This window comes from Metopolophium dirhodum, chromosome 1 (genome assembly GCF_019925205.1).
Source record: "Metopolophium dirhodum isolate CAU chromosome 1, ASM1992520v1, whole genome shotgun sequence".
NCBI classification, from domain to species: domain Eukaryota; kingdom Metazoa; phylum Arthropoda; class Insecta; order Hemiptera; family Aphididae; genus Metopolophium; species Metopolophium dirhodum.
The window spans coordinates 36,512,053-36,536,141 of NC_083560.1; the positions used below are offsets into that span (position 1 = coordinate 36,512,053).

The window sequence follows — 24,089 nt, forward strand, 5'->3', positions numbered from 1 at the left end:
GGTTGTTTATCTGGATGTGAATGGTATTCTTTTCCAAGGAGTTTGTCTAAATGGGCACTTCGTAGTGATCAAGCTTGTTGGCTACTAGGATCGCTGTGCCTACGGCACTTCTCAGGCCGAGTGGAGTGGGTCGATCGTTACTGTAGATGTGGAAATTTGGGAGTTTGAATGATACTGAGGGCTTGAGGTGGGTTTCGCTGAGTAGGATAATGCGGATTTTATGTTGTCGTATGAAATGGAGGAGTTAAGAGTTTTTGTTGCCCAGTCCTTGGTAATTCCCGTATAGGACTTTTAGTTGTTCGTCCATCTTGATTTATGAGTGAGACTATGGCCGATATTGCCAACAGGATAGTGTTTTAAAACTTGATGCAGTAGATATCTGATATATGGCGTGGTTTAGTATATCAATTAGGGTTGTGTTCGTCTTGTTTAACGGTTGGACTGGAGCTAGATGAGATTTTGATGGTGACAAGGACTGAGCATAGGTGATCAGATTGGTGCCAGTGGTTGGTATAGATGTTTGAAGAGTAGTTGGCGGAGGTGTGATGTCTTGTGGGTTTGATTTCTTTACAGTGTAGACCTTGATATAGACGGGACATTGACGGTAGTTGGCTGTGTGTTCACTTTTGTAGTTGCAACATTTTGGCAGCTGGTCAGGAGTTTTGTTGCAAGTCTTGGTTGCATGGTCGTTGCCACATTTCACGCATTTTGGCTGGTGCTTGCATTTGGCTGATGAGTGTCCGAAGCTTTGGCATATGAAGCACTGGGATGGTCCAGATGTCTTGTAGGCAGTGTTGGGAATTATCTAGATAAGATTTTTTGAAAAAATTATCTTTTAGAGTATCTAGATAATTATGTTGCGATTTGTCTAATGTTCATCTTAGATAAAAAATTGGCTTATCTAGATAAATATTATAGTACCCCTACAAAATTATAAAACCAATGTTACTAAAATTCTTAAATAATATAAATTATTTATAAAATTAGAAGAATATATTTCTTGTTATTATTGTCAACGACGGTATTACGATAATACGAGAACCTGTGTGCGGGCATGCACTATACATCGTTCTCTACTAGCCATAAATCATGAGCTTATTACAATTCATTAGGTATAGATTTATTTCCCTATCCATTTTAAAAATAAATTAAAATTAACTTCGTAGAAATGAGAACGCACCAGAACGTTGATGAAAACCGGTTTAACCTCTGATAACGATGCGTCGATGCGCGATGCAGTGCGTTTTTTGAAATAGTATAATAGCATATTATTTCATTAAGACTAAAGAGTCTAACGACTTCTCGTATAAGGCGACCGTTTTCTAGTAAAAGGTATAAACATTTTATTACTTGTGAATTGTGACTTTATATTTGAGCAGTTAAATGATGGATCCATTTATAACTTCCACATCAAATAAAAAAATTCGTTTGGACGTTGAACCAGCAGAAGCTCAAAATGTGGACGACCCAACAACTCTCATTTCTACTCACGTTTCACTTGCACCTGCACCTTATTATACATATTTATTTAACGAATTCTATAAGCTTCGAAATGTGGAAAATCTTAAAGTAACAGCTGTTTATCAAAACTGTTCTAAAGTTGTTAGTGGGTCCACAAAATCAAGTGGTAATTTTTTAAGCCATATCAAGGTAAGCTTAATTATTTAAAGTTAATTTGATTTAAAAAAAGATTGATAAACAACACTTAAATACCTAGTTTGTTTATTAAGTATATTTAGGTATAGTTTATCTTGTTGGTGCTTATAAATTTATAATTAAGCAATTTAGATCAGTACCCCTCATAGACCATAGTCCATAGTAGTATAGCTTATTACCCCCTCAATTCTCATCGACCATATTAGTATAGTTAGACCATAGTAGCCTCATATTTTATTTGATCATTTGATTACCCATACCATCATAATTTAATATATGTAAATTTATTATACTAGGTAATGTTCAGTATCTAAAAATACATAGGTAGTTTTATTTCTAAATACAGTGAAAACTCTTTATAACGAAACTCTTTACAACGAAAAACTCTATATAACGTAAACATTACATAATAATGGTTGGTTTGCTATATAACCCATTAGACAATTCATTCTCTATAACGTATTAGTCACTCTCAATAACGAAACAATATTTTATGTTTCATAATACAATTTACGTGTTATCGTATCCATTACATATATAAACTATAAAAATAATCGGCAATAATGCCGACATTTCCGGAATTACAATCTTATGAACATAGAGATGATATTTTTCCCAGCTAACACAACTAGTATCTTACAGCCGATGGACCAAAGTGTTATAAAAAGTTTGAAAGGCCACTATAGAAAGAAAATATTAATGGAAATTATCGAATCTGATGGCAATGCCTCTATCAATATGCTTGATGCGGTGAACTTCTTAAGTAAAGCCTGGGAAGAGGTAACAGCAGAAACTATACGGCATTCTTTTCGTCATGCTGGACTTCGAAGTTTTGCCAATGCTGAAGAAGAAATAGAACAATTTGAGAATGAAGATGATACACTGAGTGAGTGGATTACTCAGTTCAATACTCCGCATACTTTTACTCCTGAGGACCTACAAAACTATGTAGAAATAGACGAAAATCTAGTTACAACAAAATCGTTAACTGATGAAGAAATCCTAAATGCAGTGACAAAAGTCGAGGAGGAGCAAAAGGAAGATGAAGAGGAAGCACAACCTGACGAAGTCGTAATACCAAGTATTCAACAAGCACTTGATGCATGGGAGAAATTCATAGAAAAATACAAAAACAGTATTGGCAAAATAAAAAAGTCCAAACTAAGATGACAGACTATTTTAAATAAAGTATAAATATGTATAGTATAAAAATTAAATTATATTTAATAAGTATGTATAATAATAATAATAATTTAATATAATACGTAAATATATATAAAATAATGTAAACATAATGATGTGTTTGATATATAATATTACATAGGTACATACCTTTATACATAAATAATTAAAATTTTGTTTTTTTTTAAACCCTCTTTATTACGAAAACTCTCTATAACGAAAGAAATCTCTTGGTCCCTTCAGATTCGTTATAAAGAGTTGTCACTGTATATGATACTAAAACAACTTTGTATAAAAATAATTAGATCTCATTTGTATTTAAATAATAATTAATGTATTAATGTATTAATGTTAAAATAATTAATAACAATTATTGTATTACATAAAGTGTATCACAATTGAAATTTACTTTTCATTATAGTTATATTAAATATATTTTTAAAATAAGTATAAAAATAATAACCAAAAAGCTACGCCTAACTGATCTAAGTAACATAAACAAGGCTATATTGTATATAGGTACTAATATTATTATTATTATTATTAAAATTATTAAACTATATTTTAAACTTATAGTTGAATTTATCTAATATTTATAGCGGACACATAAGTCATTATTGCCTAAAGTAGAAAACGCAAGAAAAAAAAAAAAATCAAGAAACATCAACAATGATTCAAACAAAAATACTGGTTAGTAACTATCTATACAATAATATACTAATAACCTAAGTCGTGGGTATATCAACAGTTTGACTCATTTTTATTACTGTGGGATGATTTTATGTCAATTCTAAAACGTACGTGTGACATTTTATGTCTTTCTGAATTATAATTATTTTATTACAGGTGAAGGATTTAGTTTTTAACTACATTGTTGAAGAAATGAAACCACTAGCGACATGTGAAAAACCATCATTCAAACGGTTGATTCGAGGCCTTACATCAGATTCTATCGTACTTCCATACAGAAAAGCTCTTGTTAGTGATCTAAACCATAAATACAAAGCTTATGTAGAAATGTTAACTGGATTTATTGAATACAAAGTTTTGTGTGTGTTACTGCTGATATTTGGAGTTCCAACAATAAGAGCTATTTGGGAATGACTTGTCATTTTATCGATGAACTTAACTACAGTAGGTATTCTTATATATTAGCTTGCAGGCGTATAAAAGGAAATCATACTTATTTAAATATTGCCAAAGTAATCAATGAAATAATGCTGGACTTTAAGATTGAAAATGAAAAAGTTACCCACGTAGTTACTGACAATGCCTCAAATTTTGGCAAAGTATTTCGTACGTTTTCAAAACAATATAATGTGACTGATGATACACACGTTTCTGATTCAAATTACTTAGGCTTAATAAGCAGTGATGACTTAGATAGCGATGTTAACATAAGTAGGGGTAGAATTATTATGGTACCTATTAAAGAATAAAGAGTCAGCTAACTACATAATTTTGAACATTCAAACCAATACCAGTATTCCAAGTATTGGTTTAAATGTTTTGATGTTTCATTCTTATAGCTATAATATTCAAATAGTTAAATTAAAAGACTCAATCCGTTGTTATTATAAATATTATGTCATTATATTAATATATATCTAATATTACAAAAATACTAAAAAACATTAAAAATAAGTGTAAAAAAATGATATTTATCTAGATATTTATCTAGATTATTTATGGTGTATCCTAGTAACTCGAGTTCAGATTTCACGGAATCTCCGGTCTTGTAACTTGGGACGCCCCTGAGTAGCACTTTTAGCTGTCGTTCTGCCAGTAGTGAGAAGGTATGAAAGAGTATGTTGGCATTTTCCATCACGGCCTGTACCGAACGAAAGGTGGTTGTGTCTGCAGATTAGATCTTGATGTTGTTCTGATTGAACTTGGCTGTGAGTTTGTCCTAAGTAAATGAAGGCATGATCATAGATGCAGCCGTAGCCCAGTGTGTTGGGTTCATGATTATTGGCGGAATACGATCCTTTTGGGTGGCTTGAGGTGTTGGAGTAGGTAACGTGGAGCGTGAGCTTAGGCTCGAGGTTCTTCTGAGGAGGTGCTTGTAAATGAGTCATGATGGAGCAGTTTTCTATCGGTTTTGGTGAAGGGGGTGCTTCACATTGACGACAATGTTGTTTTCTTTTTCTTGGGTACTGTGAGATCCGGCGAAGCGTTAGGCCTCTATGAATGCTTGTGACCACCGCTGTGTGTGCCCATGTTGAGTAGAAAAAGACGTAAAACTTTATACTTTTAATATTAGTGTCGTAGACAAGACGGAAATTATCAAGTTATCTGACTGATGATATGGAATACAATTGACGAATGATGAGTAATTTTAGGAAATGTACCTATATTTATACCACGTAGATTATACACTGATCCCTATATAAAACGATCTTGCTTACCTGCTTGTTTTGAATAATTAATAATCTGAACATACTATTAATGTATTATGGAAATAATATACAGTGACAACTCTTTATAACGAATCTGAAGGGACCAAGAGATTTCTTTCGTTATAGAGAGTTTTCGTAATAAAGAGGGTTTAAAAAAAAACAAAATTTTAATTATTTATGTATAAAGGTATGTACCTATGTAATATTATATATCAAACACATCATTATGTTTACATTATTTTATATATATTTACGTATTATATTAAATTATTATTATTATTATACATACTTATTAAATATAATTTAATTTTTATACTATACATATTTATACTTTATTTAAAATAGTCTGTCATCTTAGTTTGGACTTTTTTATTTTGCCAATACTGTTTTTGTATTTTTCTATGAATTTCTCCCATGCATCAAGTGCTTGTTGAATACTTGGTATTACGACTTCGTCAGGTTGTGCTTCCTCTTCATCTTCCTTTTGCTCCTCCTCGACTTTTGTCACTGCATTTAGGATTTCTTCATCAGTTAACGATTTTGTTGTAACTAGATTTTCGTCTATTTCTACATAGTTTTGTAGGTCCTCAGGAGTAAAAGTATGCGGAGTATTGAACTGAGTAATCCACTCACTCAGTGTATCATCTTCATTCTCAAATTGTTCTATTTCTTCTTCAGCATTGGCAAAACTTCGAAGTCCAGCATGACGAAAAGAATGCCGTATAGTTTCTGCTGTTACCTCTTCCCAGGCTTTACTTAAGAAGTTCACCGCATCAAGCATATTGATAGAGGCATTGCCATCAGATTCGATAATTTCCATTAATATTTTCTTTCTATAGTGGCCTTTCAAACTTTTTATAACACTTTGGTCCATCGGCTGTAAGATACTAGTTGTGTTAGCTGGGAAAAATATCATCTCTATGTTCATAAGATTGTAATTCCGGAAATGTCGGCATTATTGCCGATTATTTTTATAGTTTATATATGTAATGGATACGATAACACGTAAATTGTATTATGAAACATAAAATATTGTTTCGTTATTGAGAGTGACTAATACGTTATAGAGAATGAATTGTCTAATGGGTTATATAGCAAACCAACCATTATTATGTAATGTTTACGTTATATAGAGTTTTTCGTTGTAAAGAGTTTCGTTATAAAGAGTTTTCACTGTAATATCTAACTATAAAAATTGCATACGATAGTAAAAATGAAAATTATGAGGTCAAAAATAATATCAAATATTCAATACTCTAGTAAACCAGAAAGTTTAATTACTTTCAAACAGAATAGCGATCAATAAATTATGAAGTGAGTATAATTTATGAAAATTGTTATACTGTTTGTATGAAATATGATATAATATAATGTAGGTAATTAATTTCCATACATTAAAAGCTCAGTAATGGGAAACTTAGATCAAAAGAAGGAAACAACAAGTTGTTCACACCTACATAATATACATGTCTGCAGTAACGAGAGGTAATTTTAGATTATAGTAAATCACATCATCAGTCGTCATAGTTAGATTTCATATAAATATTGGTTAACCATCTACCATTTGTTAGAAGATATTCAGCAACAGTCAGAGTGTTCACTAATATCATTAAACATGAGTGTACAAAATTCAAATGTTAAAGAAATCAATGTAAGTATACACCATTATAATAATATTAATTATGTCATTAATATTTTTAAATTTATATATAATTTATATTAATTAAAATCACTAAAAGTTATAAAGATGTTAATTATAATTTAGGAACTTTTTTGTAAAAAGCAGAATTTCAAAAGAATCAAATGCAATACAAACATTAAACCAAAAAAACAGAATGAAATAACGACCAACACAAGTGATCACAAGAATAATGTTTTTTAAAATATCAAAACTATTATAAACAGTAAACCAAAAAACAGAAAGGTATAATGATGATTACAATCGACCACAATTATTTAGATAATGTACTTTGTTATTATTTGTATTATTATATTATTAAGATTATAATATTTAATTAAACTAAACATCATTGAGTTGAAAACATGATAATATAAATTTATGAACATTATGGTTAACGAAAAAATGATGAAATACAGAATTGAAAATGTATGATTTTTTTTGTTTTATTTTATTAGATTTTCATGTACCATTATTTTACGTTATCGGCTGGTGCCGAAGTCGATACACGACCGCGTATTGTGTAAGTCAATTAAAAATGTTGTTGCAAATGCTACAATGTACCTATAAGACCACACGCAGCTCGGCATGTGTCCGGTACGTGATGAGCAGCATTAATTATTATATAAAGGACAATGTAATAGGTACAAGGAAAGTATGATATAATTTGTTATATAAAAGCAAGGCTACACGTAGCAAGGATGTACGTGTAGGTACTCCTTTTCCTTGTATCAATGCACCTATATAAGAGGGACCCTAACGAAAGGCTCATCACTCTATAGTTGGCAGGCTACTAGTTGACGGTATCCATGCTGATTATTTATGTCTTAAATTGTACAAGTTCAATAATTTGAAACTATTCATAATTGATTTGTGTTTTATATTTAATAAACTTATATTATAATCAATTCGAATAAGAGTTATTTGTTCGACTTTGAAGCTTATCAACAGTGTCTCTCATCCGGTTCACAACAGGAACAAATTTTGGTGCCGAAACCAGGGATCTTCACATACATCGTATCAACACGACGAAGATTCCGACCCGAATCATTCAAGGGAAACCTGATAAATTTCTCGAGGGTCATTCAGAACATCTGCAGTCGATCGGAAGGCGTTTGGAAGCGACGAAGTAAAATACAAACAACTTAGTAATGTAAAATAGTTGGTAAGCATAGTCTTATGTCACAAAGCCCAAGGCGACACCGTAACAGTTTAAACGTAACGTTAGACGATAGTTTTGAAATAGACCTTTCCGAAAGTCATATATTTGAAGTTGTATTCGGATCACCAGTTAGCATGACAGGTACTAATAGCAGCGCGTCAAGCGGAAATACGAGTCCGACGAGTGTAGCAAACTATACAGTTACTATAGATAAAACTGTAGAGCACGTAATACGGTTAGTACCCGAGTTTAGTGGGGGTATAGATGAGAAATTAGTATTTTTCATAAATGCATGTGAGTTAGTTGTAGATATAACTCCAGTGGCTTATCAGGACATAATGTTAAGGACAATCCTAAATCGAATAAAGGGCTTAGCTTACGAGGTAATAAAGTACGAAAATATAACTAGTTGGGATGTGTTAAAAACGTTATTAAAAACTACATATGATAAACCCACCAATGCAGCGTACCTACAAACCGAATTGTTTAGCGCGAAGCAGCGATATAAAGAAACATTAATAGAATACGTTAATAGAATACGTAATTTAGTGCAGGCCGTATCAGAAGGTAGCACACAAGGTAAAAGTGCAAGCGACGCATTAGCCGTACAGAATAATATAAGGGAACAGGCCTTATTTGTATTTTTGGAGGGGATATCCGATAGAATTAAATTAATGGTAAAAAGTAAACATCCCTCCACACTTGAACAGGCTATTCAAATTGCGATTATAGAAGATAAAAATACAGCTCCAAGTGAAGTAAAGCAAAAGAGTAGCAACTTCCAAAATAAAGGAGAGACCCAAAAGTTCAATAAAGGTAATTGTCATGTATGCGGGAAATACGGGCATTACGCTAGGGACTGTAGGTTCAAAAATCATAAAAATGAAGGGAAAATAAATATGAATAAGCCTATCGCTAGGACATACATGGTATGTGAATATTGCTCGAAAAAAGGGCACACCATAGATAAATGTTTTAAAAAGAAAAATGAAGATAAACGTAGTAAAGGAGAAAGCTCCAATTCGGGAAACAGCTCTCGGCCACAGGAATAACAGGTCCCTCTGTGGTTAAGGATTTAAGGGAAATATATGATATAAAGCAAATTACGGTCGCAATGGAAAATCAGCACATTAAAAATAGGTCAGTAAATTTTATAAATGAAACGTTGGAATTTTTAGTAGATACAGGTAGCAGCGTAAATATAATTCGTTTATCCGAATTAACGTCGGATACGAAGTTAGTACCAGGTGAAACAATTTCTTTAAGAGGAATAAGTAATACATTAGAAACCACCATAGGTATAGTAGAAATACCAATAGAAATAGGTACGGAAATATTTGAAAATATAAAATTTTATATAGTTAAAAACGATATGCCACTCATTAAAGCAGGTATATTAGGTAGACCATTTTTCCAGTTACAAAACACCACGATAAATTTGCCATACGGGTGTAGCGCACACACGTTAACATTAGGAAATCATATACGAATACCTCCGCGTGTAGAATATATAATGGCAGTAGGTGTTGACACTGGGACGGTTAAGGATAATGAGGTAATAACTATTCATCAAGGGAAGCTACAGGAACAAGTATTTGTGGGCAACGTAATAAACACAGTAAAGGACGGGCACGTGCTAGTAAACGTCATAAACTTATCTGATGAGGAAAAAATATTACGACCGGTGCGATTAAGTCAATTAAATTACGAAATTTATAGGGAAGAACCGATAATGTATATTAACACTACCGAAAGTGAAACCTTGCCAAATTATTCTGAAAGGTTACAATAATTAAAAAAGGAATTGTGTACTGAACACTTAAATTCGGAGGAACGTGCAAGTGTGTATAGATTTCATGGACATATTTCATTTAGAGGGCGATAGGTTAACCCACACCACATCCATAGAACATGAGATCAGAACTCCGGAGGGGGAACCACCCATATATCAGAGACAATATAGGTTACCGCATAGTCAAAGAAATGAAATAACGAAACAAATGAGACAAATGGAAAGCGACGGTATAATAGAACCTAGCAGTAGTCCTTGGAATAGGAATAGTCCTATACTTTTAGTCCCGAAAAAAATAGACGTATCAGGAAAGCCAAAATTTCGTATAGTAGTAGATTTTCGGAAATTAAATAACATAACGGTGGGGGATAAAATGCCCTTACCACAAATACAAGACGTGTTAGATCGATTAGGTAGGTCTAAGTACTTTTCTATTATAGATTTAGCCAAAGGTTTCCATCAAATTTCGTTAAATAAAGAGTCACGGGTTAAAACAGCCTTTGGTAGCGACATCGGGCATTGGCAATATACGAAACTACCAATGGGTTTAAAAAATGGTCCTCCCACATTTCAACGATTAATGAAGAACGTTCTATGTAATTTAATCGGTTTAAAATGTTTACTATATTTAGACGATATTATAGTTTTTTCCACTGACTTATATGAGCACGACAAACGAATTAGAGAAGTGTTTACTCGTTTACGAACACACAATGTAAAATTACAACCAATAAAGGGTGAATTCTCAAGAAAATAAGGAATATATTTAGGGCATAAATTGACCGAGAAAGGAGTACAGCCAGACGTACGAAAAATTGAATGCGTTAAAACATTCCCCATACCTACAACGGCAAAAGAAATAAAATCCTATCTAGGATTGACAGGTTATTATAGAAAGTTTGTACCTGATTATGGAAAAATCGCGAAACCAATAACGAATCTATTACGAAAGGGAATAGAATTTAAATGGACAACAGATTGTCAAGAAGCTTTCGATAAATTAAATAATATATTATGTAGCGCACCACTATTACAATATCCGAATTTCGAACAACCATTTATTATTATGTGTGACGCTAGTAATTACGCGGTAGGATGCGTACTAAGCCAAGGTGTTATACCGGCCGATCCACCTATCGCATACGCGTCACGTACACTCGATAAAGCCGAAATAAATTATTCAACAACTGAGAAAGAACTAGTAGCTATTATGTTTGGTGTTAAACAATTCCGACCATACGTTTATGGACGAAAATTTACAATAGTAACTGACCATAAGCCATTAACATGGTTATTCAGTGTCAAGGACCTAGGCAGTAGGTTACTTAGATGGCGAATACAATTAGACGAGTTCGATTATGAGATTCAATACAAGAGTGGCAAGACTAATTTAAATGCAAATGCATTAAGTAGGATAAAATAAATAAATCTAATCAAAACTACTACCACGTATGACGTATTTTGGGAAGAGTTCAATTCCAAAATAATTATAAATACTCGAATAAAAGAAATAAGCGGGCAGATAGCAGACGCACCTAGAGATTCAATTGTAGTAATAGATATACCAAGGGATAAGAAAGTAATAGACGGACTAACGCAAGCAATAACGAAAGAGGTAGACATAGCTAATATTAATACCATTATAGGGGATATAGTATATGTAGAAAATAGTAAACTAATCTGTTTAGTAACCAAAGAAAAGGATAGCGACATACCTACGTATGAAAATATATATAATGCCATAATAAAGTTAAGGCAGTTATGTGAAACTAATAGAATAGGTAAACTAACAATATTCAAAAATGAGGTAAATTATACGAAGGATAAATTGAATTGGTCACAAGTAAGAACCATGTATAGATACATATTCAAGGGCACGCAAGTAAACGTACTAATATATTCCGAAACCATAATGAGTAGTCAGGATAGGTTAGATATAATTAAATTATATCACGACTCACTCATGAGTGGTCATTTAGGAGTTTCTAAGACATTAAAAAGAATAAGAACGCACATACAGTGGAAGGGAATGAGAAAGGACGTACGACAATATATAGAAAAATGCGAATCATGTCAGAAAAATAAAAGCTCTAAGAAAATTAAGTTACCAATGGTGATCACTATGACGTCAACAAAACCTTTTCAAAGTTATTTCTAGACATTGTAGGTAAGCTACCCACGTCTTATAGGAATAATTCTTACATACTTACTATACAAGTCGACCTTACCAAATGTCTATTAACAATACCTTTAGAAGACCATAAAGCTAATACAATGGCTAAGGCATTTGTTACTAATTTTTTATGTATTCATGGCATACCTATGAATATATTAACAGATAACGGACCAGAGTTTGTGGGTGAAATATTTACTGAAGTATGCAAAATTCTCAAAATTAATAAAACAATGGCTAGTGCATATAGACCTGAGACAAACGGTTCTCTTGAACAAGCTCATAGGGTAATTAAAGAAATGCTTAGGCATACGATAGACCAACACGCGCAAAATTGGTGCGACCACATACCATTTGTTACATTTGCATATAATTCAGCTGTACACGAAAGTACCAACTTCCAACCATACGAGTTACTATATGGTAATCCAGTCGAGTTTCCGTCACCTTTGCAAAGGCGAACTGAGCCGTGCTATACATATGATAATTACGCATACGAAATGAAACAAAAAATGCAAGCCGCACACGGACTCGCGAGAGAGCTGCTTATAAAAACGAAACATAAAACAAAAGAGTATTATGATAAACGACAGAATGAACAAGACGTTCACGTAGGAGATAAGGTACTAATACTGGACCAAGTTAGGAAACATAAACTCACACCAATTTGGGTAGGACCATATCCAGTAATAAAAGTATTGGATTATAACGTAAAAATACAAAAAGAAAAAAAGATAGCTACCTTACATAAGAATCATGTTAAAATATTTAAGGAATAATGTTATAAGTTGATTATTCAAATTACATATAATTTTAGGTTTATAATAATAGTAGGAGCTTTCCAAGCCGTTCAAATGCAAATTTCGCCATACAATGTTTCAACAATCCCGCACGAGAGTGGGATTTACTTCGAAAATCGAGGACCACTAAGGTTAACCAATTCGGACTGGAAATTATTAATATATATTAATTTAGATAATTATAATAATAGATATGTAGAAACAATTAACTTTTATAATAAAACAGAAAAAATATATAAGACTCTACAAAAAGAAAGCCCTGAGACGTTTAATACCACATGTGGTAATTTTGCATTAACCTCCGCGTCATTATTACAAGAAATTAGTAGAAAAAGGTCCAACATGTTACAGTCCATAGATATGGAGGAGATAAACAAACGTGAAAAACGGGGATTGATCAATATAGTAGGACATATTTAGAAGACGTTATTCGGAACGTTGGATGACGAGGACGGGGAAATGTACAATACGCAAATAAGGGAACTCCAAAGTAGTAGAGTAGGTTTGCTAAAAATAGTAGATAAACAAACTAGCATATTAAAATTAACAAATAGTGTATTTAAGGAAGCGCAATTAATGGAGAACCAAATTCGAAATTTAAATATATCGTGTAACAATCTCGAAACCAGTTTAAAACGCGTATGGTATCAAATAGACGTATTAGAAATACGAACGACAATAACGAATTTAATAACAACATTGTTACTGCTACTACAGCAATTAGTATTCGAAACGGATTTGGTAGGTGAAATAATATCTGCGGCACAAAATGGTATAATACATTCAGGTATAATATCCACTAGGGAGTTAAGAATGCAGCTGCGGGACATACTAATAAGTCTGCCCGGGCAGTTGCAATTACCTTTTGATGTAAATTACATATCATTGTACGAATTAAGTAAGATTTAAAAACTGGCCATAGTATATATGAATGGAACTCTCGTCTTCGAGTTAGTGATTCCATTACTAAACCCAGTAGAACTAACATTATATCATATAATACCATTGCCGGTACCGTAAAACGGGGTGAATTGCAACTGCAAGGTGAATTGCAACAAGTCTTCAGTAATTTGTTTATTATTGATGACGAATATTCAATTTATGTGTTATCACTATGAAAAAATAAGAATTAAATTCTTTGTGATAAATGTTATCTATTGGAAAAAAAATTATTGTTATCGGATTATTTCTACCTCCACAGCAAAATATTTCCTTCGCGCTTATCAATTTACTCATTTTATAACCGCCAAAATCCTAGTTCAGTTGATATTGTTAAAATGTCACTATCACAGTAATTTTTTTTTTCTGAATAGAAAATTTTGTAAATTTATAAGAAATTTACAATACAACAACGTAAGTACATTTTTCAATTAATTATAAATTTTTGAATCAAACATTTTTAGTAGTTAACCAAAAATGGGGTGATTTGCAACAAAAACATAAATAGTACCAAAAATGTGTTGTTTTACACTTTCATGAACCTACTTTTAAAATACATTTTTTTTTCAGATGCCCAGAGTATATATTTCTGATCCCAGAGGGAAACAGTATAGAAAAAGAAATGAAGGTGATTTAAATGCTGCTGCTACTGAAGTTAAAAATGGAATTTATCTAAGGAAAGTTGCTGAAAACCATAGTGTACATTACTCAACACTCCAAAGATGGGTTAAAGCTAACGGAAAAAGGAGAACAATTGGAGGTCAAACAGTTTTAGATGCAGACATGGAAAATATGATTGTTGAAAGATTAGTGAAATGTGCTGAATGGGGCTATCCCATGGACACTATGGACCTACGAATGATAGTAAAACATATTTGTGATAAAAAAGGTATAGTTATAAAACGGTTTAAAGACAATATGCCTGGTCATGAGTTTGCACTGTCATTTTTAAAAAGACATGCAAAGAGCATTACTCCCAGGATTTGTCAAAACATAAAAAGGGCAAGGGCTGCTGTTTCGCCAGAACAAATTGATAATTATTTTAATAATTTAGAAGTATCAATTGAAGGTGTACCATCATCAAATATTATTAATTATGATGAAACTAATTTATCTGATGATCCTGGCAGATCAAAGGTAAAATGTATGAAATAATAAAGTGATTTCAAAGACTGAAATTTGTTAAATTTGTTGTATTATGTTAACATATAAGTTTGCTTTATTACTTACTTGCTCATTTGTTTTTTTATTTTATAAGATATTAATAAAAAATGTAATTTTGTTATATTACTTACTATATGGTAATTAGGAGATACACTTTTATATAAATTTATGAAATAATAAAGTGATTTCAAAGACTGAAATTTGTCAAAGTTTGTTATATTTTTATGTTACTAAAACTTGAGATATTTATTATTTTGCCTATAATAATCAGAAAAAATTGAAAATTATATCAATAAATTCAAAAAATTGCCTATTTAAAAAAAAAAAATGTATGTAGTGTTTCAATTCACCCATAAATTGTTTTAAATGAATAAAACATGATTTTTAATGCAATGTTTCAATTCACCCCATTCAAAGGTGAATTGCAACAAAGTCAAATAAAAATATATTATAAAAAAACTTTATAAGTTATATTTTTGAATTATACTTATAATGATGAAAAGGGTAACAGCAATTCTAAAAAAGTGTTTTCCTTAACAGTAGTATAAATGCCTGATTTTTAAATGAAGATCAAAGTTGGGTAGAACTCAAAAATTGTTGCAATTCACCCCATTTTACGGTACGTAAAGAGCAGCTCTATATGCACCTCACACCCGAATTCGAATACATGGCAATATCAAAAACACACGAATACTATTTAACGATTTCCGTAACACATTTAATGAACTGTAAAGAACTAGCGAGTATAACAATGTGTCCCGAAACACAACCATTACGTATGGGGTCCGCGGGAAAACCATGTGAAATCGAATTATTCATGAAACCAACGATAATTCCGAGAACTTACGCGATAAAATATTTAGAATTATCACGTAGCATTTACCACAACTTGAAATATTATAATAAATGGATTTATATAATAAACACGTTGGACGATGTAGCTGTCACCTGTGATCAGTGGGACAACGCTAAGAATATACAATTAAGGGGCGTAGGCATAATAACCTTAAGTGAACAATGCAGGGCGCACACACCGCAAGTAGTATAAACACCTAACCGGCATCTGAAGTCCGTTCAGTATACCGACTTTATTCCTCCGGTAAACATACCAGCTAGTGTAAAGATTCCGTTACTACCCAGTGCTAAGCTCGACAGTTTACTTATCCACCAAAATCCGGTAGTCAAGCTAAACGACATTAGTGACTTTTCCAAAACCACCGAGGAGTTGGAAAGCGCCGTCCAAGAGGAAAAATATTAGAATATTTTAAAATCAACCAGTGGTATGCATACTAAAATAATTATTATATTAAGTATAATATTAGGTCTGATAATAACTTATAAACTATTCAAAATATATACTAACCGTAGATACCATAGTCATAGAATAATCGTGCCTAGAGTAGAAGTAACTTCTTTATGAAATATTCTGTAGGAAAATATGAGCACGGCAAGAGACTTAGTTAGATTTATGGATCATCTTCGCTATACGCTACACAAAGATGAGCATACAGTACAATTACGTGAGGGTAGCCAGGCTCCGGTCTGTCTATTAAAACATTTAGCAAGAGCCAACCGGAGAAGCGGGTTCCTTTTAAACCGGACAATGATACTTGCGCTACAAGAAGTTTTAACCACCTTTGTTGAATGGCAAAAAGAGGAAGGGGCTCTGGGGGGGGGGGGGGCATGAAACACTATGCCACTTGCTTTTACACTCTATACAAACAGACACTGTAATTGTAGATACTTTAACTGCCATATTATTTAACGTCATAATAAATTAAATAAAAAAAAAAAAAAAACTACTGACTATGTTGATGTAAGGGTTACGTTTAAAAACAAATTTTTTGTATATGTTGCTTTATAATGTTTTAATTTAAATAAGACTATGTTTTTTCCACTATTATATATTCTGTATTTAATAAAAAAAAAATAATGTATGTAATATAATCAAAAAAAAAAAAAAAAAAATATATTTGCATGAAATAAATAAATTGATTGTGTATGGAAAGTGTATGAAAAATACATATATATAATAATAAAAAAAGAAAATGTAATGTACTAACATAATATTAAGAATTTTGTAAACTACTAATAACTGTTCATATTTGTAAAGGATGGATTTCATGATACTAGTAGTTTAGCATTCTGAGCAATAGTTAGAGGCCTTATTAACCATAAGCCCTCGTTAAATTGACGTAAATAATATTGAAAGCGAAATAATTGACAACATAGAAATAAATAATTTAGACGAAGAGTTAGACGCATTTAATGAAGAAATAATTAATGAATGTATAGAATTCAACCAAACAAATAGTGATATATTAAATAAAAGTTAACGATAAAATAAACCTAGAGGAGTTTAAAAATAGTCCTACTATTAGCGCAATTCGTCAAGGTTTACGAAGTAATAAAAATACTATTCACACCGAGTATATACAACCGAAAAGAACAGTCCAAGTAAAAATAATGACAGGTGGTACCGATAAGCGCCTTAGGCACAATCAAATTAATTCCTATCTATTCGGGACAACCGAAATATATCCATTTTTAAATGCATGCAAAGTAATCATAAATACGGTAGACTCAGAATAGCACCCTTTCATGTTAAAAATGATAGCAGCTACTAAACTATCAGACAGACATTTTACCGTAAATACATTTTAACGTAAGAAATTATAGAATGGGGGATATGAACAAATTTTATTAGACGCGTTCGAAACTCTACGGAGCAGATAATTTACAAATCGAATTAAATATAATAAAAATAAAAAATAATGAAACCATATGCAGGTACAATAATAGAGTAGAGGAAATATACCGAAAACTATTTAACACAGTAGCCATTGACAAAACACCGACCGAAGCAAAAATATAACGCGATAATATTAGGGAATAAGCTTTAGCCAGTTATATAAACGTTTTAAGCGACCAAATTATATTTCAAGTAAAAACAAAAAATCCTACCACCCTTCAACAAGCAATGTCAATAAATATTCGTACTTACAATGATGTAACAATACAAGAGATTTTCCACGCAAATAATACGTATAGCAACAATAATAATCAAAACACAGCGTACAACTATCGCAATAATAATAATAACAATAATACTTACTCAAACAATTCCTACCGTTTCAAATACTACAATGCATAAGACCACATGCGTGTGTTGCTATATACTGTTCTACTTTAAACCACATAAGCCTATGTTTTTTCCGCTATTTTTATATTTCAGATTTACATTGTAAAATGTTAAAAAAACACATAAAATAAATAATACTGACTAAATGTATGAGAAAAAAAATACATATATATAATAAATACATGAAATGTACTAACATAATATTAAGAATTTTGTAAGCTACTAATAATAACTGTTCATATTTGTAAAAGTGCGTAAAATCAGAAGGACGTACTTACTTAAATTGTGATAAAATCGGAGCACTCGGAGCAGATTCTACTATATGGACTGTAGACTGTACAAAGGTAGAACCTCCTGGAAGGGAACTATCATATCCTAAATATGGTCCAAAATTGTTGCTTGAAAAATATAATATCAATTTAGGCACAATACAATTATAAGAAGAACAATTCATAATGTTTGTTGTCCCTACCTGACATGTTTTTCTGCAGGTTCGTGTCCAATTAGTTCATCAGAAACAATAGAAACAGAGTTACTATATTTTTTTATTAGTCTGATACGGCTTTTCATAATATTTTTGATAGATGTTTTTTTAGAAATACGGGTTCTTTTTAATTTCTCAAATGTAGGGTTCACATCTGAATAGTTAACCAAGGCAGCGTCATATTCGTTTTTTTTCGTCAATCTAAATACACTTTTATTCACTTTTTCGGATGAAAAGTATTCGACTAGTACGGTGGGATTTTTTTCATTAGGCAATGAACGAGTGCCTGTTGATTGCCATTCAATGCTGTCAGCAGAACTTTGATTGTACCCACACATATACCACAAACCTGATTTTGGCTCCAAGTTATAACACTGTACTACGTCATCATTATTTAAATTTGGTTTTTTAAGTAATTTAATGGCTTCTTTTAAGTTTAAAGCTGAGCGATTTGATAGCAAAAAAATATTTTGCAAAGTCATTTTCATACAATAAAGAAAAAACGAATTTTTTTAAACGGAATAAAACACACGCACGCACGCACTTTAACTACTTCTAAACTAAATGAGTAAAATCAATATATTTAGATATATCGTATACAGAACATAAGTAGTCAAATAAAAAATTAACTATAGTTTAATTTGTTTGATAAAATGCGTTACTCATAATATATTATGTGAATGTTTTTGATTCCTTAATTGGACGATAATTATATATTATAATAATTATCTACGATATCTTTACGATGAAGATGAAATATCATGCTATAATCATTTTTTAATTATATGTCCAAATATAAGTAATTATATTAATTGATATTTTATTAGATAAAAGTATCTGACAGCCAGAATTGCGTTTGTCATTAGACATTTGGTTATTATCAAACGCATTAAAAAGTTAATAATTTAGAATGCTTAATAAGTATATTATGAAAATAATGTACTAATTATAATACAATACAATATTAGTCTATATAATATCAATTATAATATAATAATAATATCATTGTAACAAACAATATGCAATATCCCGCGCGTTATCGAATACATTTTACTGATCAGTACTTCATAGTACACCATCGAATGCAAGCCTTCAAGATAGAATAAACAATTTTTTTGTACGTTATAATACACAGTGTTTCGACAATCCTTTATTTTCCGTGTTTATTTGAATAGTTTCTTATAAACATATAACGCCATTCTACTACTTTAAGTTAAAAGATCAACGGACTTTGGTATTCGACAGCATTCGTCAAGCAAAATTCAAACATTGAAACAGGTAAGAAAATTGATTTTATTTACCAATTTTTTTTTAAAATTCAATTCTTAATTAATTTTGGTACTTCAATCAGAGTTGAGCAAAATATTATCTAGATAATTATTCGAATGAAAAATTAGTCGAATCATTTGTTATTCGAATAATATTGTTTTCAAATTATTCGAATAATTGTAAAATTATAATTATCAAAATAATTTTTTATTTGAATAAAATATTATCAAAATAATCATCTAAATAAAATTGTATTCGAACGATGATGCCAAACTCTGATTTCAATATTCATTGTTATACATGTCGATCCCACAATTGGGGCCTGATTTATAGAAATTGGTGACTCTTTATGTACTTATACCTAGATTTCCTAGGTTTTTCTTTAGAGGTGTTTTTCATAAATAAATTTAATTTTTTACAAGTAAAACAAACAAAGCCAAATATACTGAAAAATATAAAAAGAAAAATGCAACAAATTTTCATATTATTAAATTAAATTTTATGTTTAAAAAAATGTAATCATGACCTTAGTGTTATTGATATTATTGTATTATCATTATTTGTTCATACTTATTACACATGATCTAAATTTACTTTATCTTATTATTGTAGATATACGATCATAGTACGTCAAATATAATTATTGGACACAGAAGAAAAAAAGTAAAAAAAAAAATGGACTTTCAGAAGGTCGTTTATCAAATACTGCTGTTGTTATTTACCATAAAAATTTCTACGACGTTTGGTAACCATGAAGAAGACTTGTTCGAATTAACATCAACCAGCGATAGCCCGGGTTTGCAGTACGAACTCGTAGGTAATGGTAGAGCTTGCGGAAGTAGTTGGACTGTAAACACATATATGGATTTAAAATTTTTAAATAACAGTCTTAGAAATATTAGACAAATGTTAAACTCAATTGAACTAATTGCGTTCAAAGACATTTCTATAACTTTGTATCAGTTAAAAAAACACGCAAACAGATTGGAAAACGAGATAGGTTTAATTGTACAAATGGGTAGACATAACAAAAAAGTTAAGCGATCTATTGAGTTTGGGGGTACGGCATTAAAATGGATGTTTGGAGTAGCCGATGCTGACGATGTACGAAGATATGATAGTACGATCGATAAATTAGAAAACAATGAGAAAGATGTTATGCGTATTGTTCATGATCAGATATCTATACTAAAAAGCACAATAATTAATTTTAATGATTCCGTTACATCATTTAATGAAAATAAGAAAATATTTGATGCAAATATGAAAGAAGGCGAGAAAAAAGTGAACGAATTGATTATTGAGATAGCTAAGGAAGACAGAAAAATCATTATTCTGAGTTCGATAACTCTTTTAGAAAACACTATATTTGAATTGGACATGTTTATTAGTAGGTTGCAAAGAGTAATTTCTAACGTACAGAATAATGTAGTAGATGCGTTTATAATAACACCTGACCAATTGCTTTCGGAAATAAAAAATATTCAGAGTATACTCCCGGATGATTTGAAAATCCCTGTTAAATTTGATGAGGATAATATTCAAGAAATATTCAAAATATTAAGTATTGAAATGCACACAATAAATGACAGATTTATTTTTTCTTTAAAATTTCCTCTGTGCTTTATAGAAAATTTCAACGTTTATTACATATTACCTATTTACATTCCAATTAATGAACATGGTCAATTTCTGCATATGACTAAAAATTCTATGTATTTGTTAATGGACAAAATAATGACCAAATATTTTATATGGCCAGATTTAAATAACTGTAAAGTAGTGGATAAAATATTTGTTTGTGGATTTAATGAAATTATACATAATTGTGACACGGACCCCACATGTGTAACAGAATTACTAAAAAATTCTTTAACTAAACCACCTCAATGTGATACTTATATCTCTGAATTCAAAACAGAAATGTGGTATCCCTCATTTTTCAAAAATCATTGGTTTTTCGTATGTGAAAAACCCACTACAATTACTATAATTTGTAATAAACAGTCTTTCACTCAAAAAATTAAAGTTAAAAGTTCTGGAAAGTTATACTTGAAGTCTGGGTGTATTGCTTACACCTCGAAAGGTGTACTAAAAACTGAACAAGTATTAAATCAAACATATTTCTCAATTCCAGTAGACTTATCTCTTACAAATGATTCATGCTGTAATGTATTCAATTTTTCTAATCAGGCCTATCCCAAACCTATCCACTTCGATGAAATAAAAAATATTAAATTTAATAAAGATGCGTTCAATACAATAAATAAACAATTAGACCAACAAGATATGTTAATAAATTCGCTTATTGTAGATAAAACGTATGAATTTATATACACAAACAAATATTTAGTTGTCATAATAATAGTTTTTTTAATATATTTTATAGCAAAATTTTATTTAAATAGGAAAGCAAAAAAATTAGCTATAGAAAACATTAATTTAAGTTACAATCCTCCAAGTTCTAAAAATTAATTTAGTAAAGGTTCTTAGTACGTATACCTGATATTATATATTATTATATAATTGTCAAATACCATTCACAACATTTATATTATTTTTTCGGAAGTTAATAATTAGTATGTAGGTATATGTTTATCTTACTTTTTTCTACACTTATATATTGTATAAATGTTTTTGTATAAATATATTTTATTTTATAACATACTTTAATGAAATTGTTCAAATAATCGAATGTATAATCGGATTGAAATGCATCACCTTTAAAAATTCAATTTTATTTGTTACTTTTAAAGTAATTACTAATTTGTATAGTTGTGTTGTAAAGATATCTAATACACTAATTATTTTATGATTTGCCTTGGCAATGAGCACCCTCACATGTTTATTAGATATTAAAAAAAAAATTGTATTATTACTATTATGTACCTAAAAATTTTAATATATATGTCTCATTATATACTATATCGTGTGTTTTTTATTATTACTATTATCTCTATAAAATTGCTACTTGTAAAGTTGGGTAACTGAAACACCCACTTAGGTTGAATTTATATATTTTTGTACATTATATTGGGCTCACTGCCCGTAATAAATAAATAATAATAAAATAATGAGTTTTAGTTTTTATAAATTCTTATATTTTTAACACAATAAATATTATATGTTATATAGAAATTAGTTTTAAATGTTTTTGAAGAGTTTGTTATGAATATTTTATATAAAATTAGAGGACTCGATTTTCGATATTTCATTTTCAAAATATATAAAATCGTTTTGCATTTTTTGTTTTTTGTTTTCACTTTTTTGATTTGTGAATAATTGGTATAATAAGCTAAAATATCAAAAATCTAGTGCTATACGTTAACAGATTCAACTCTCCTCTTCAACTTTTATAAGAGGTTTTTTGATCTAAACCCAGTCAGTCAGCCGTGTTTTTGGAACTAAAAAATAAGTTTTTACTCACAGCCGCGGATGTCACGGCAATACGGTAATGCAAGGACGGTCGTGGGCATCGTAATAAATCGAGCATAATAATTATACTATGTTTTATTTCACGTAAATAATAATATGAACGTAATAGGTATATATAAAAATAATGCAACGACGTGCGAAGCGCGGACCGCCGATAACAGAACGGTTTTGACCTGCCGGCGGCCCGCGAGTCTGGATGTCGGAAATAGGAGGGGACAAACGCTGCCGCTAGAAACAAAAGCAGCACATGACGGCCGTAATTAAATTTTTTTTACTGTAAAACATGCCAATTTTGTTCCAATAATATGGCTTACAGAATGGTTTTAGAGTAAAATACCTTAATTAAAAGTTGTAGAGAAGACTTATATCGGGTGACGTATAAGACTCGATTTTCGATATTTCCTTCTCAAAATCGATAAAATCGTTTTGCGTTTTGACTTTTTTTCACTTTTTTACTTGCGAATAATTGGTATAAAAAATTAAAATATCAAAAATCGAGTCTTATACGTCACCCGATATAACTCTCCTCTACAACTTTTAATAAAGGTATTTTGCTCTAAAACCATTCAGTAAGCCGTATTATTGGAACAAAATTGGCATGTTTTTGTACGGTATTTTTGCCCGTGTGGCGTCCTCTTAAGAGGAATAAGTAATACGCTAGAAACCACCATAGGTATAGTAGAAATACCAATAGAAATAGGTACGGAAATATTTGAAAATATAAAATTTATATAGTTAAAAACGATACACCACTCATTAAGGCAGGTATATTAGGTAGACCATTTTTCCAGTTACAAAAAACTACGATAAATAT

General features: G+C 30.8%; 2 protein-coding genes across 2 annotated transcripts; one reads left to right on the plus strand and one right to left on the minus strand.

Annotated features, from left to right (window-relative positions):
- Positions 1-749: 749 nt before the first annotated feature.
- LOC132933855 (uncharacterized) lies at positions 750-19,053 on the minus strand. The gene is made up of 3 exons (XM_061000160.1): positions 18,560-19,053; positions 18,366-18,485; positions 750-923 (listed from the first exon to the last, which is right to left on the minus strand). Exons 1-3 carry the CDS (start codon positions 19,051-19,053, stop codon positions 902-904), a joined length of 636 nt encoding a protein of 211 aa, XP_060856143.1. The 3' UTR covers positions 750-901.
- Positions 19,054-19,640: 587 nt separating this feature from the next.
- Positions 19,641-22,440, plus strand: LOC132935743 (uncharacterized). The gene is made up of 2 exons (XM_061002357.1): positions 19,641-19,849; positions 20,453-22,440. The coding sequence occupies exon 2, from the start codon at positions 20,516-20,518 to the stop codon at positions 22,313-22,315; it is 1,800 nt and encodes a 599-aa protein (XP_060858340.1). The 5' UTR covers positions 19,641-19,849; positions 20,453-20,515; the 3' UTR covers positions 22,316-22,440.
- The last annotated feature ends 1,649 nt before the right edge of the window (positions 22,441-24,089 follow it).

Bases quoted from the DNA above. Each gene is read 5' to 3' on its own strand.
- LOC132933855 (XM_061000160.1), bottom strand. From the start codon at position 19,053: ATGACTTTGCAAAATATTTTTTTGCTATCAAATCGCTCAGCTTTAAAC. The intron at 18,486-18,559 runs GTAGGGACAACA...ATATTTTTCAAG, and splicing joins CCTGCAGAAAAACATGTCAG to CAACAATTTTGGACCATATT. The intron at 924-18,365 runs GTAAGTACGTCC...ATAATTTTGTAG, and splicing joins CCGATTTTATCACAATTTAA to GGGTACTATAATATTTATCT.
- LOC132935743 (XM_061002357.1), top strand. From the start codon at position 20,516: ATGGACTTTCAGAAGGTCGTTTATCAAATACTGCTGTTGTTATTTACC.